Source organism: Mesoplodon mirus, assembly GCF_964341445.2.
Source record: "Mesoplodon mirus genome assembly, chromosome: 18".
Classification (NCBI taxonomy): Eukaryota; Metazoa; Chordata; class Mammalia; order Artiodactyla; family Ziphiidae; genus Mesoplodon; species Mesoplodon mirus.
The window spans coordinates 16,839,004-16,854,943 of record NC_138994.1 but is presented as its reverse complement, the minus strand read 5'-3'; the positions used below and the strand labels follow the sequence as shown (position 1 = coordinate 16,854,943).

At 49.6% G+C, this 15,940-nt stretch overlaps 1 protein-coding gene across 1 annotated transcript; it reads left to right on the top strand.

The window, feature by feature from the left end:
• Positions 1-11,684: 11,684 nt before the first annotated feature.
• Positions 11,685-12,601, top strand: LOC309793007 (ferritin heavy chain-like). Its single transcript, XM_082603103.1, has one exon. It carries the CDS (start codon positions 11,876-11,878, stop codon positions 12,425-12,427), a length of 552 nt encoding a protein of 183 aa, XP_082459229.1. The 5' UTR covers positions 11,685-11,875; the 3' UTR covers positions 12,428-12,601.
• The last annotated feature ends 3,339 nt before the right edge of the window (positions 12,602-15,940 follow it).

Below are 15,940 nucleotides of genomic sequence, written 5' to 3'. Positions count from 1 at the left end.
GGATCCAAAAAACACAAGTTATACAGAATAAGATAATTATATTTGACTGCAGTAAAAATGAAAGCTCTTAAACTAAAAAGATGATGTAACAAAGTAAAAAGACAAGTTCCATTCTGGGAGATGTTTTAAAACCACCATATTGCTCAATAAATACTGGATGGATGGATGGATGGATGGATGGATGGATGAAAGGATGAGTGGGTGAAAAGAGAAGCAATCGTTTATTAATTCTTCTGCCTATTCTGGAAATGGGTAAGAAGCCTGAATGTTTGTTACTGTTTAAAATAGAGTGTAGGGCTTCCCTGGTGGCACAATGGTTAAGAATCTGCCTGCCGGGCTTCCCTGGTGGCGCAGTGGATGAGAGTCCGCCTGCCGATGAAGGGGACACGGGTTCGTGCCCCGGTCTGGGAGGATCTCACATGCCGCGGAGCGGCTGGGCCCGTGAGCCATGGCTGCTGAGCCTGCGCGTCCGGAGCTTGTGCTCCGCAACGGGAGAGGCCACAACGGTGAGAGGCCCGCGTACCGCAAAAATAAAATAAAATAAAATAAGAATCCGCCTGCCAATGCAGGGGACACGGGTTCAAGCCCTGGTCCGGGAAGATCCCATATGCCACAGAGCAACTAAGCCCGTGCACCACAACTACTGAGCCTGCACTCTAGAGCCCGCGAGCCACAACTACTGAGCCTGTGTGCTGCAACTACTGAAGACCGCGCACCTAGAGCCTGTGCTCCGCAACAGGAGAAGCCATTGCCCGTGCACCGCAACGAAGAGTAGTAGTGCACCGCCCCAATTGCCGCAACCAGAGAAAGCCCGCGTGCAGCAACGAGGACCCAACGCAGCCAAAAATAAATAAAAATAAAATAAATAAATACATAAAAATAAAATAGAGTGTAATTTCACTGCAGCACTATTTACAATAGCCAGAATATGGAAGCAACCTAAATGTCCATCAACAGAGGAATGGATAAAGAAGATGTGGTACATATATGCAGTGGAATATTATCCATAAAAAAGAGCAAAATAGGGGCTTCCCTGGTGGCGCAGTGGTTGGGAGTCCGCCTGCCGGTGCAGGGGACGCGGGTTCGTGCCCCGGTCCCGGAGGATCCCGCGTGCCGCGGAGCGGCTGGGCCCGCGAGCCATGGCCGCGGAGCCTGTGTGTCCGGAGCCTGTGCTCCGCGACGGGAGAGGCCACAGCAGTGAGAGGCCCGCGTACAGCAAAAAAAAAAAAAAAAAAGAGCAAAATAATGCCATTTGCAGCAACATGAATGGACTTAGAGATTGTCATACTGAGTGAAGTAAGTCTGAGAAAGACAAATACCATATGATATCACTTATATGTGGAATCTAAAAAAGGGGTACAAATGAACTTATTTACAAAGCAGAAACAGAGTCACACATGTAGAAAACAAACTTATGGTTACTGGGGGTAAGAGGGGGAGGGACAAATTGGGAGATTGGGATTGACATATACATACTACTATATAGAAAATAGATAATTAATAAGGACCTACTGTATAGCACAGGGAACTCTCAGTACTCTGTAATGGCCTATACAGGAAAAGAATCTAAAAAAGAGTGGATATATGTATATGTATAACTGATTCACTTTGCTGTACACCTGAAACCCACACAACACTGTAAATAAACTATACTCCAATAGAAATTTTAAAAAAAGAAATAATAATCATCCTTCAAGTAAACCTCTGAGGGCTGATCTTGGACTGTGAACAAATAAAAATTAAAAATTAAATTAAAAAATTAAACACATAAAAGAGTGTATTAATAGAAAATCTGAGGTATGGTAAGGACAAGAGATCAGGAGATGACTGACCCTGAAAAGATAGTTAATTACTCACGGCTCCCAAGAGAGCAGTACACAGCATCCCCCAGGGGTCACGTGGGGAAGCACCAGGGTCAGTCAGGAGGCAGATCCAGAGCAGGAAACTGTGAACAAGAGTCTTTATTGTGGTTTCCACGGAGAGGAGGGGGCGAGGCAGGGTGAGCAGGCTTAGGACTGGCTACTTTGAGTAATTTCAGCTGGGCCTGGAGCATAGGGGCTGGCGATGGGGTGATTAGGGCCGGGAGTGTTGAGCGCCTGATAAGGAAGGTGTTTGCGATGTGGACTCTTGGACTGGTTGGTTTGAATCGGACGAGCGTGGCCCTCAGGGAGGAGGACTCCCTGTGCTGTGGGGGGAGGTGCAGGGTGGAGAGTAAGAAGGAGGGTGGGGTGGAAGCAGGTGAGGGAGAAGGAGCCCAAGGTAATGTGACCCTGGCATATTGTTGGGTTGTCCAGAACAAGATGGATCCAGCATATGCATGTGAAGACACTGAGTTTACAGAAACTAGAAACATGGTTAATACAGTTACACGCTGGGAGCTGCTCCCGTCCCCGAATCTTCTTTATTACCCTGCTCTGAATTTTCTTTCCTGCTAAACAGCTGCTCAGCCTGGAGCTTCGGGGAGGAAAGGATGAAATTAAAGTGCCAAAATTAAGAATTTCTTCTTGTGTGTACCTTATTGTCTGCACCTGGCACACAAGGCCCGGCAGAGTACAGCTTTATTACCTTCACCTGCTTTGTCTGAAAAGAAAAGACCCTCCCCATCTGCCAAAGGAAGGGGCACACAGCTTCTATCTGGATCGGCTCCATTACTTGCCCACACGCCCACCCCAGTTTGCTCCCCAAATATTTTCCTGCCAAGCTCTCTACATAAGCAAAGACATTTCACTTGCATGCATGAAAACCTACCCTGGACTAAACTCCTAGCAGCGATTTTAGGATATTTAAATGCCACCCCAGCCGTTAAGTTCTTCCCCAGGAGTGAACTTCAGAAGCAGAGACTCACTCGCAGCCCACGTAATGCAGCCCCCCTAGATCAGCTAATGGGTTGTGCTGCCCGCCAGCAGCCACCGGGAGAGGCGCTGACCTGCAGCTAGAATTGGGGTTCTTCTCGGGCCCCGAATGCGGGGAGAGCGCTGGCTTTGGGCCCACCTGACCAGTCCGCTGGTCACACTCCACTGCTTAGAAACCTTATCTATCCAACCACACTTATAGGTCCCTCTTATAGAGGAGGTCCTTTCTGGGGACGCAGGTGTCAATAAAACAGACCAAGAGGGTTATGTGTCTGTAGTCCAGAAGAAGAGACAGACAAGACAGCAGAAATTTCCGACATAGAAGGAGCAGCGCCAGCTACATAATTTCTGGCCCCCCGTGGAAAATCAAAATGTGGGCTCCTTGTTCAAAAATTATTAAGTATTTCAAGTTGGTGACAGTAGAGCATCCAACCCAGCACAGGGTCCTCCCGTGAAGCTGGTCTAGGAAGGAGCCTGGGTTGGGCTGCTGTTGGCCGGCTGGACTGAGGGGAAGCACTGGCCAAGGGGAGATCGAACCATGCAGAAGTCAGGTAGCTGATGTTTATAGCAAGGGGTCCATGTCATCAGATTCACCAGGCCTGGTCTATTCTAGCAACTGGGTTATCAGGTTGCTCAGAAAACCCCCAAAGACCTTTTCTGACCTTCATATTGCTCCTCCTGGCACCAGGCTCCCTCCCTGGGACCATACTTACCTACCCCACCAACAGCGGCATTTAGGTACTTTATCGGGGTCTGTCCTGTCCTAGCTAGTGGTCTTTACTCCTTGATGGGGGGAGGGGGACCCTCAGGTGTTCTGATGGCAGAGGCCCCAGCCAGCTGCTTAGTCCCCATTATTTCCTGCCCATCACTGACTGCTTGTCTTCAAGCGCCCATATGCAAGGTGATGGGCTGGAGTAGGATACGTTCAAAGAAGCTGAGGTGACGTACTGTGCAGAAGTAACTGTGAAAATGTATGCTGATTGAATCAGAGTGCTTTGTGTTATGAAGCTGTTGTATGCCAAAGTTTGTCCGGAAATCAGGTTTGCCATTTCTCATCGGAACTGTTTTCTGGGCACTAACTGGTTAACACAGACCCAGGCCAGTCTTTGCTTGGGGCGTTGCATGTCCTACTGTCATTGGGTGTATTCTTCCAGAATCAATGTTCTGAGCAGTGGTCTCAGAAAGGCCCCTGAATAAAAGCATTCACCCAAACTTGGGCTACAGCTAGACAAATTCTGGAATTTTAGCATCTTGGAAGGAGGTACAGGGAACAAAAATCAAAATATGCAGACCGAGTCCACAAAAAGAAATTTAGATAATGTATATTCTGCTTTTATTTACATGCCAGGAATGTGCAACTACTGATCTCACTAATTTTTAACATATACAAATGCACATCAATCAAAATTGCAAGAATCTGGAGTGCTTTAAATCATGTTGAAATCAGTGCTGATTAAGTTCCTACATTTCTTAATGAAAATGTATGGAAAGATGTACCCAGGGGCAGGAGCGTCACAGGCCAAAAAAGATCTGAGACAGCTCTCATTTTTACTGGATCTCAAAACAGAAATCCTTTCCCCAGGAGTTGAGGCCCTGTAGGGGGACAGAATCCTGCATTCTGCCTGTATGTGGGTGGTTCCCACATCTAACAGCTCCTGCTGACCCCTCTTCCAGAATCAACAGTCTCATCTCCAGTGCCTCTCAAGACTGGTACCTGAGCTTAGGAGAGCGATGTGCAGAGGGCAGAGACTCTGCATGGCCAGGGGAACAGGCCATCTCTGCCAGCACCCAGGGGAGGCCTCCTGTCCCCACCCCAGTGCACCCCACTCCACTCCACAGATGCCCTGTACTCTGAGCTGCGAGTCCAGTTTGCCCTGGATGGGCTCATTCTTCAGAGCAGAGTGTCCATAGGACAAACAGACCCCTCTTTTAGCCAACACTGCTGGCAAAAGCTTCATGCTGTGACATACAATACGGATAAGGAGGCTGTATTCGTGTCCTGGGGCTGCCGTAACAGAGCGCCATGAACTGGGGGGCTTAACACAGTAGAAATCTACTCTCTCACAGTTCTGGAGGCCAGAGGTCTGACATCAGGGCGTCATCAGAATTGGTTCCTTTGGGGGCTGGTGGAGAATCTGCCCCATTCCTCTCCTAGCTTCTGGTGGCGGCCGGCACTTCTTGGCATCCTTGGCTTGTGGCAGCCTCACTCCAATCTCTGCCTCCGTTGTCACGTGACCTTCTACCTCTGTCGGTGTGTCTGTGCCCTCTCCTCTTGTTATAAAGACATCAGTCATATTGGATTAGGGCCCACTTTAATCCAGGTGAGCCTCATCTGAAACTTAATTACATCTGCAAAGACTGTTTCCAAATAAGATCACTGTATTAGCTCGGGGTGCCATAACAGAATACCATAGGCTGGGTGGCTTAAACCACAGAAATTTATATTCTCACATTTCTGGAGGATGGAAGTCTGAGATCAAGGTGCCACCAGGGTTGGTTTCTGGTGAGACCTCTCTTCCTGGCCCATAGACGGCTGCCTTCTAGCTGTGTCCTGATGTGACTTTTCCTCTGTGCATGCAGAGAGAGAGAGAGTTCTCTGATGTATCCTCCTCTTCTTTTTTTTTTTTTTTTTTTTTTTGCGGTACGCGGGCCTCTCACTGTAGTGGCCTCTCCCGTTGTGGAGCACAGGCTCAGCAGCCATGGCTCACAGGCCCAGCCGCTCCGCGGCATGCGGGACCCTCCTGGACCGGGGCACGAACCCGTGTCCCCTGCATCAGCAGGCGAACTCTCAACCACTGCGCCACCAGGGAAGCCCTATCCTCCTCTTCTTAAAGGACACTAATTCTCATAGATCAGGCCCCACCTTTATGACCTCATTTAACCTTAATTACCTGCCTAAATGCCCCATCTCCAAAACAGTCACATTGGGGGTTATGGCCCCAACATAGGAATTTCGAGGGGATGCAATTCATTTCATAACAGTCACTTTCTGAGGTTCCGAGTGAACACAAATTTTAGGGGGACACTCACTATTCAACCCTCTACAGGGGTGAAGGGGACCGAGGACCCTGTCTTCCACCCCCTCCCCGTTCCCGAGTCCAGCCTCTGCCTGAGGCCCCCAGCTCTGCCTGACCAGTGCCCAGGCTTGAAATCTGGATATAATTGTCCCAGCGAGTCCCCAGGGCACCCCTCTGACTTTATGTCCCTTTGTCCCCCTCAGCTCCCAGATCTGAACATTTTATTCTTCAAACTGCCCCTCAACACTCCACGTCCTTCTAGTTCTGTCTTCCTGACTTCTGCCCAGCCTTCAAGGCCAACTCAAGTTCCCCCTTCCTGGGAGCTGCCCTCTTCTGAGCTTCTGAGCTTCTAAATATTATCTTACCTTAGTCTCTGGAAATGTAATGCTTGTTCCAAGCTGAACACATGAGCAGAAGCTTCTGGGGAGCGAAGAACACTCCCTGTTTCTTCTGAGCCCCTGTGGGCCCAGCACACCCTGTGGACAGGGCGTTGGGGGTGAGGGAGCAGAGCACGGGTCCAGCCCTGCCCCTGCTGCAGTCCAGCTGTGTCACCTTGGGATGATCGCTTCCTTTCTAAGCCTCATTTTCCCCATCTGTAAAATGGGATCATTAGATTGTCTGCCTCCCCAGGTCAGTACTAAGAGAAGTAAGATAGTGCTCAAACCCTTGACATTCCAGGTGATGGGTGCTCCTCAGACCCCCGAAATGCAGCCAAGACTCAGAGGCTCCCACACTAAGGACAGGCCAGGGCCAGCAGGCCTGACCACCAGACCCACAGTCTCCAGCCTTGACCTTTTCACCCTTCTACTTCTGAGGCCCAGGGCCTGCAGGCTCTCCCCTCCTTGCCCTCAAACTGGACTCCCAGGAAGGGCCTGAACACACTCCCCACCCACACGCCTCAGAGTCTGAGCAGCTTTGCCTGCCCAGAGCATTCCCATCCCCCCAGGACGAGGGTCTGCAGGAAACCGGGGGTTTCAGCGAGCTCAGTGGGGGAGGGATTTGGGAGCAAGGGACCCCCATGAGGACTGCCACTTGTTGGGGATTTGGGGGATTCTGATGGATGTTGGCTCCCCTGCTCTCCATGGAGGGAAGATTCTGCAAGGCAGCTACAGTGCTGAATACCAAAGGGAGGGCGGCTAATCTTCCTGACACCGTCAAGTGTTTCTGCCATCAACGCCTGCCCAGCGGGGCTGCTCCAGAAGTGTGCCTGTGGATAACTTTCCCAGCTGCATCTCTGGAACCAGGACCTGAGGACAGACTCCAGGAGCTGGGCCGGGCCAGCCTCCCTGTGACCGTTCTCCTTCCCAGGGTTTCCATGCCCCACAAGCAGCCCAGATGGGGCCCAGGACATCTTGGAGTCCCACAGGTGGGCTGGGAGGCGCCCAGGCACTGGGCTGGGTGCCATCTGTTAGAGGGCAGCTCCCTCCTGCTGCCACTTGCCAGGAATGTGTCAGATGCACTCAGAGGCCTCCTGCCAAAACCCAGGAGATGCTGGGTGTGCGGCTGCAGGGCTCTGGGGGCCTAACAGGGTGGGCGCACCAAGGATCAGATCCTCCTCTGCCATCTGCCGGCTGTGAAATCTGGGCTGTCACTTAACCTCAGCCAGGCCTGGCATTCTCCAGGGTTCAGGATGGGGCAGGTGGAATGGGTCTGGAGTGGCCTTGATCGTGCTCCTGGACAGGAGCCACATCCACCCTGTTCATCCTTGTGTCCCCAGTATTGAAGTCAGGGCCTGGGCCTTGGCAAGCACTCAGGGCCTGTGGGCTGAATGAAGAACTGAATGAATAATAGAAAAAGTAATAATGAAAGAATGGGGTCATAATAGGTAAATGATGACTGAATGAATGTAATTTAACAAACATTTAGGGAGAGCTTCCTCTGGGCAGGACACAGCTCTTAGAACTTTATAATTTTTAATTCATGAAATGCTCACAACTACCTTGTCTCCATTTTACAGATAGGGAAACTGAGGCACGGGGCAGAGGCCAGGACTAGAAGCAGGCTGCTGATTGGTGCTCTCAAGCACCACTTTCCTCTGCCCAGTGAGCCCCAGGATTGCTGCAGCTTCCCACCCCCTGGAGCCGGGGTAGGAAATGCAGGGGCATGGAGTAGGCAGGAGGGGTGGAGGGGGAAGGGTGCTCAGACTGGGGACTGATCCAGTCACAGACCACCAACCCAGGAGGCAAGGTCCAAATCGCCAACACCTTTACATCTCTGTACCTGGAATCGTGGCTGGCAGAAGTTTGTAAAAGGAATGAAAACAGCTCATTAAGCCTTAGGAACAGCCATTTATCTGGAGAAACTGGTGCTTTGCACAGAGTTGTAGCATCCACACGTGGAGGGAGGTTGACATCACCCCACGTGTTCCCCAGATAATCTCCGAGGAGAGAACAGGGACAGCAGGTGGTCCCTATAGGTGGCTGCTGGCTTCTGTCCTCCAAAACCAGCTCTAATTTAGACTAACTGGGATCAAGCTCTGTCTTACTATGGGAAAAGACTGAATTATAGAGTTTTAGATGATTTTTCAGGAACTTTTAAATACGCACAGCAACATAACTCACAAAATAGAATTTGCCTAGTCAAATTTCTTGCTGGAGTGAACGGGAAGAGACAATTTGCAATCAGCATTTCTATCATGTATGAGAGGAGGATGGAAAGTTAATTCTGCTTCCACTCGGTGGTACCCTATGCACCAGCCCAAACCCTGCAGAGTGCTTTCCCGGGAAACAGCCTTGCAGTTTCTACCAGGCACCTTCCAGATGCAAACATCTATTCCTATATCTTCCTATCCCTCTGTTGGAGGCTATTTCTCCCTCCTGTGAACTCCCTCATAACTCATTTATTTCACTTTTTTGCCAATGACTTCTTGCTGTCTTGTAGGATTAATAACAACTCCTGTTTAGTGAGCACTTACTAGGTACCAGGCACTCTGAACACATTATCCCTTTTAATCCTCACACCACCTCTGTGCAGAAGGTTATGACTCTGATTTTACACATGGAGATTAGAAAGATTAAGTCATTTATTATGGACAGTGCTAAAGGAGCCTGTCTAGCCTTCTCTTATTTCCTCCAAATTCCAAATGAGTGATGAATGAATCAAAGAGGGCACATTTATTTGGGAAAGGGAAAGAGCAGATTATTTGCCTACTGCAGGCTGTATTATGTTAATTTTCTATACAACCAACTCTATACATTTATAACATTTATTCTGTAGGTGTTGGATGGTGTGCCCACAGAGGAGTCATGGGAGTAACCAACACTCTTTGGGGGAGATCATCAGTCATACGTGAGCTGGGTTTTGAAGGATGAGTGGGAGTTTTCTGGTAGGCAAGGGGAAAAGGTAAGGGGAAAATGGAGTGGGTGAGTCAAGGGGTGAGGGTGGTGGAAGGTGAGTTGAGTTTCTTGGGCATCATGCCCACAGAGGGAGAGGGCGTGCTGGTAGGTAGATGGGCAACTGGACCCACACTGAGGGATAGTAGAAATGAACTATTGACTACCAATGCCCCATGAAGCAGGCAACTTCCAACTGTATTGAAATCTATTTATCAAAATATTAAAAAAACAGTAGAAAGCTATGTACTTTTTTTACTAGCACATTGAAGCATGAGCCAGTGGAAGTCCTAATAACCACTGTAATTTTTAATAGTGATAAGTGTAAGTGATATTTCAAGATCTCTGCAATAGCTGTGATGGGATAGGAAAATATTGGTAAACATTTGTCCAAACCCATAGAATGTACAACACCAGAAGTGAACCGTAATGTGAACGATGGACTCTGGGTGATTATGGTGTGTCAGTGGAAGTTCATTCATTGTCATAAATGTGCCACTCTGATGGGGGAGGTTGATAATGGGGGAGGCTGTGCGTGAGTCAAGGCAGAGCGTTTATGGGAAATATCTGGACCTTCTGCTCTATTTTGCTGTGAACCTAAAACTACTCTAAAAATAACGTATTTTTTTTTAATGGGTAATTTTTTTTGGTTCGTGCCGTGTGGCTTGCGGGATCCTAGTTCCCCAACCAGGGATTGAAACTGTGGTCCCTACAGTGGAAGCATGGAGTCCTAACCACTGGACAACCAGGGAGTCCCTTTAATGGTTAATTTTATGTTATGTGAATTTTACCTCAATTGTGTAAAAAAAAAAAAAGCTACACCAGGATACTATTTTGTACCCATCAGACTGGCAAGAGGAACAGGGTTGATGGCAGCCATGTCAGTCAGCCAGGCTGTGGGGAGTCAGGCCCCCTCGTACATTGTTCACAGGAGTATAAATGGGAACACCTCCAAGAAAGCGACTTGGTGACCAGACAACATCTATCACAGGCTCGTGGCCTTTGACCCAGCAATTCCACAACAGGCATTTATCCTATAAACACACTGGCACACACCAGGAATGACAAAAGTACATGGATATTTGTTGCAGCATCATGTGCCATGGCAAAATATTGGAAACAACATAAACATCCAGAGGACTGGTTAAATAAATGGCAGCAATTCACACAGTGGAATATAGCAAGGAATCAGGCAGCTCTTCATGGACTGGCTAAGTGAAGAAAGCGGGGAGCAGAACAACAGGTTTATGCGCTTCATTTGTTTATATATATATATATATTTGTATATATATGTGTGTGTACATATTTATACATATTTATATATATAAACACTTGTGTGTTTATATATATATATATATATATATATATATATACACGCACACAGCTATACATATGTAGGGTATTCCTAGAGACACATACAAGAACAAATAAGGGGACTTCCCTGGTGGTCCAGTGGGTAAGACCCTGCTCCCAATGCAGGGCCCCGGGTTCGATCCCTGGTTGGGGAACTAGATCCCACATGCATGCCGCAACTGGGGGTTTGCATGCCACAACTGAGAAGCCCACATGCAGCAACTAAACATGACTCAACAAAGATCCTGCATACCTCAACTAAGACCCAGTGCAGCCAAAATAAATAAATAAATAAATAAATAAATAAATAAATAAATAAATAACAAGAATTCCCCTTGGAGTGAAGGGAGAGGCCTCCAAGACAGCCCCCAATGAGCCCCACTTCCTAGTATTTCCCACCTCCCTCACTGTAGCAGGATTGTCTGTGTGACCAAGAGGATACAGCAGAAGTATATCACTTCTGAGGCTGTGCTGTGGGCTGAATTGTGTCCCCTCTCAAATGCATATGTTGAAGTCCTAAGTGTCTCAGAATGTGACTGTATTTGGAGTGAGGGCCTTTAAAGTGGCAACTAAGGTCCTATGAGGCCATATGGGTGGGCCCTAATCCAATAGGACTGGTGTCCTTATAAGAAGAGGAAATCTGGACACAGACACGCAGAGAAGATGGCTGTTGGCCACCCAAGGAGAGAAGTTCATGAGGAACTAACCCTGCTGATATGCTCACTTCAGATATCTAGCCTCCAGAATTGTGAAAAAAATATTTCTGTGGTTCACGGCACCCAATCTGTGGTGCTTTGTCATGGCAACCCTGGCAAACTGACACAGGCTAGGTCATGAAGGCATCTTGGTGTCCAGCCCATTTTCTCACTCAGAACACTCAGTCTGGGGAAGCCAGGCAGCCGCCATGTTGTGAGGACACTCAAGCAGCTTTATGCCGAGGCCAGCATGGTGAGGACCTGAGGTCTCCTGCCAAAAGCCACATGAGTGAGCCACCCTGGAGTGGATTCTCCAGCCGGGTGAAGCCTTCAGATGACTGCAGCCCTGGCTGACAGCTTGACCACAACTTCACGAGAGACCCTGAGCCAGAAGCACCCAGCTAAGCTACTTCAAAATATCTGATCCAGACAGTCCTCGCGGAGAGTCGCTGCGGTTTCTTGCTTCAACAGTGCTTGGACGGAACCCGGCGCTCGTTCCCCGCTCCGGCCGGCCGCTTAGAGCCTGCCCTCGCCACCATCTCACAGCGCCCTCCGATCGCCCCAAGGTCCCGCCGTCGTTACAGCGCCGCGCAGCCACCGCCACCGTTTCACCTCAGCCGCCCGCCATGACGACCGCGTCCCCCTCGCAGGTGCGCCAGAACTACCACCAGGACTCGGAGGCTGCCATCAACCGCCAGATCAACCTGGAGCTCTACGCCTCCTACGTCTACCTATCCATGTCGTACTACTTTGACCGCGATGATGTGGCTTTGAAGAACTTTGCCAAATACTTTCTTCACCAATCTTGTGAGGAGAGGGAGCATGCTGAGAAACTGATGAAGCTGCAGAACCAACGGGGTGGCCGAATCTTCCTCCAGGATATCAAGAAACCAGACCGTGATGACTGGGAGAATGGGCTGAATGCAATGGAATGTGCGCTACACTTGGAAAAAAGTGTGAATCAGTCACTACTGGAACTGCACAAATTGGCCACTGAGAAAAATGACCCCCATTTGTGTGACTTCATTGAGACTCATTATCTGAATGAGCAGGTGAAATCCATTAAAGAATTGGGTGACCACGTAACCAACTTGTGCACGATGGGGGCCCCCGAATCTGGCATGGCACTGTATCTCTTTGACAAGCACACCCTGGGAAATAGTGATAATGAGAGCTAAGCCTTAGGCTGGCTTCCCGTAGCTACAGGGGTGACTTCCCTGGTCACCAAGGCTGTGCATGCATGTTTGGGTTACCTTTACCTTTTCTGTAAGTTGTACCAAAATATCTACAAGTCTTTTCCTTAGTACCATTCCTTCAAATAAAGTAATTTGGTACCCCAAAAAAAAAAAAAAAAAAAAATATCTGATCCACAGAAATCGTGTGAGATAATAAATGTTCACTGTTTTGAGCTGCTGAATTTGGGCATAATTTTTTTTTAATGTTGAGCCTTCTTTTAATTTATTTATTTTTATTTTTGGCTGTGTTGGATCTTCGTTTCTGTGCACGAGCTTTCTCTAGTTGTGGCAAGCGGGGGCCACACTTCATCGCGGTGCGTGGGCCTCTCACTGTCATGGCCCCTCTTGTTGCGGAGCACAGGCTCCAGACGCGCAGGCTCAGTAGTTGTGGCTCACGGGCCTAGTTGCTCCGTGGCATGTGGGATCTTCCCAGACCAGGACTCGAACCCGTGTCCCCTGCATTAGCAGGCAGACTCTCAACCACTGCGCCACCAGGGAAGCCCTGGGCATAATTTGTTATACAGAAACAGATAAGTATTATGGAGGCTGTACAATTTTGTACCCGTGAAAGGCTGAATAATGGCCCCCAAAGATATCCTGTTCCTCTTCCCTGGATCCTACAGATGTGACCTTATATGGCAAAGGCGATTTGGCTGCTGTGATTAAGTTAAGGATCTTACGAAGGGAAGATTATCCTGGATTCTCTCGTTGGGACTTACATGTAATCATAAGCAATAAGAGGCAGGCAGAGGGAGATTTGACCATAAGGAAAAGAGAAGGTGGTGTGAGAACCTCAGCAGAGAAAAATTTGAAGATGCTACCCTGCTGGCTTTAAAGATGGAGAAGATGCAAGCCAAGGGATGCAGCTCTAGAAGCCAGCAAAGGCAAGGAAACAGTCTCCTCTAGAGACTCCAGAGGGAGTGCAGCCCTGCCAACTCCTTGGTTCCAGCTCAGTGAAACTGATCTTGGATTTCTGATCTCCGGACCTGTGTGTTGAGTTAAGTCACCACGTTTGTGTAATTCGTTACAACAGCCAAAGGAAACTATCCTTGTACTGATACCTTTTGAGTTTTGTCCTGAGAATGTATGTATGACCTGGTCAGTCTTGGACCTGTGTGCACTCAGATCCATTCCTCACCTTCTGTGGCTGAGGTCTGGGGGTCTGAGCCCTGCAGGCTCTTTCCTGGGCTTCCATGTCTGTGGGCTTCTGAGTGGTTTCAGGCCATGGGGGACACTGGAGGGAAACAGGAGGATGGGAATACCTGAGGGTTCCTCCCTCTTCCTCTGCCCTGGGTGGTGCCTCCACAGGGGCTGTGTCTTCTCCCAGTGGCCCCACCAGTGATCCCAGTCCTGAGGTCCTGTAGCTCCACATCTGTCCTTCGTCCCTGCAGCCCTAAGGGTGGTAGCAACTTCCTATCAATGCCAACTTCTAGGTCGCCTCACTGCCCTGGTTAGATCCTCAGCTCTTCTGACATCTGTGCAAATATTGACTCTGGAGCATGTGATGCCTGTTGCACCTGCAAGGGAGGGAGCTCACTGCTGGGGGATCTGCCACCAAGAGCAGCAGCCCCAGGGTTTGCAGCTGTCAGGGTCGCCAAGAGAGGCACGACTTACGCGGGCACCAGGTGCACGGAACTGAGGAGGCAAGATCAGCTTCAAGTGTGTTGGTCCCCATGGCCAGTGGGTCTTGGCCCACAGCCAGCGCAGGGCAATGGTCTGCAAGCACCCCTCTCATGCTGCAGGTGAGGGACCACAACCCCTCCCCACAGGAGCAGATCTAACAGTGGGGTTGGCCACGTGCCGTATGGCAGACCCGCTTAAGCAGAACAAAGAAGTACAACCAAACCCAGAGCAGAGAAGGATATTCCCAAACAAAGGGAGATGCCCTCACAGGCTCTTTATCTCTCTGTGAGGACACGCTCCAGGCTCACGGCCTGTTCGTATGCGACGGTGCAGGCAGAAAGACGGCAAACTGTGACTGCCTTTCCCAACCTTCCCTACATTAAATACACGCCAGTTTTAATACCTGGAGTGTTTTCTATTTCCTGTTTGGGCCCTCATTGATATTCAGATAATATAATAAGAAAAAGGAAAAGGTCATGGAAGTGAAAAAATTATCAAAGAGTATTTGGTCCAACCCAAGCTCCATCCTTGAATCTCCTCTCCTGTGTTCTCAACTGAGGGGCCGTCCTTGTATGCTTTCATACCTCCACGCTTGGAACTCAACTCCTCCACTCACCACCCACCCCATCTCTCTCACATCCCTCCATATCTTTCAGTCCTGAGCTGCCTCAGCTTCCCTAAAGGATGCCTAGCTGCTGCATCTGATTTCACGAGGGATAGGCAGCTGGGGAGGTGGGGTGCCCCAAAGGCCAGCCCGGTTTGGCCACAGTGAAAGCCACGGAGATGTAGAAAATAAAACAGGAGAACACTGATAACGCTGTGTATGCACCTCTCAGTGTGGTCGGACTGAGGCCCCAGAGGCAGATGTGGGGCTGCTCACCTCCCCTCCTCCACAAAGAGCCCCAGTCCCTCCCCCGGCTGGCCCCTTCTCTGGACAGCCCCAGACCCAGTCAGCTGTGGCTAGAAGGAGGTCTTCAGTGATTCATGAAGCCGAGGCCGACAGTCCACTTTGACAGCATGAGTGATGTCCGCTTGCCTGCCCGGTTTTCGTTTTTAGAGTCTGACATGGGAACATTGCTAGGTGACCACATTTTTCAAAGCTCAAATTGAGACAGATGGTCTGCCCAAAGATGTTTCCCTGATTTAGCCATTTACTTATATAAAAAGCCTCACCAAAAGTGTGCACGCCAATTCGCATATGATTGTCCATTTAATGAATCGCCTTTAAAGAGCAGGATGAAGCCTCGACCACCGGGGGACATTATCTGGCCTGGATGGGGGAGGAGAGGGCAGGGAGGAGAGGGTGGAGGGCTTCCCAGCCTGGAGGGAGTACGCCCACCAGCCCTGAGGTCAGGAAGTTCAGCACTGCGATTTGCACACCGGAGTGCAGAACCGGCTGTGCAGAATGAATCACTCTGGACTGTGAAGGCGATAAGTAATTGCCAAAGACCCAGGGGAAATCGCTGCAGCTCAGCAGCTGGTCTTTCACTCCGCGCCCTTACCCAGGACGCGGATCTGAGAGAATACTGATGGGGAGCCCACCGCAGAGCTCGAAGGGGCGACCCCTGCATGAGGCCTGGAAACCGGGTCTGGGCCTCCTTCTCCCTGTGCCGGAGCAGAGGGGGAGGCGGCAGAGGCCGGGAGGGGGTCAGTGGGCACCCCACCGGGGGCCTCAGCCCCACGCGTCACAGCATCATCATCTTTGTCCCGAATCCCACCAGATGGTGCTTCAGACTTTAGCTGTTTTTGTACCCATGGCACCCTGTGAGGAAGATGCCATTATTTATTTATTATTATTTTTAAATTATTTACTTATTTATTTTTGGCCACATT

Excerpts from the sequence above, each read along its gene's own strand:
- LOC309793007 (XM_082603103.1), top strand. The coding sequence starts at position 11,876 with ATGACGACCGCGTCCCCCTCGCAGGTGCGCCAGAACTACCACCAGGAC.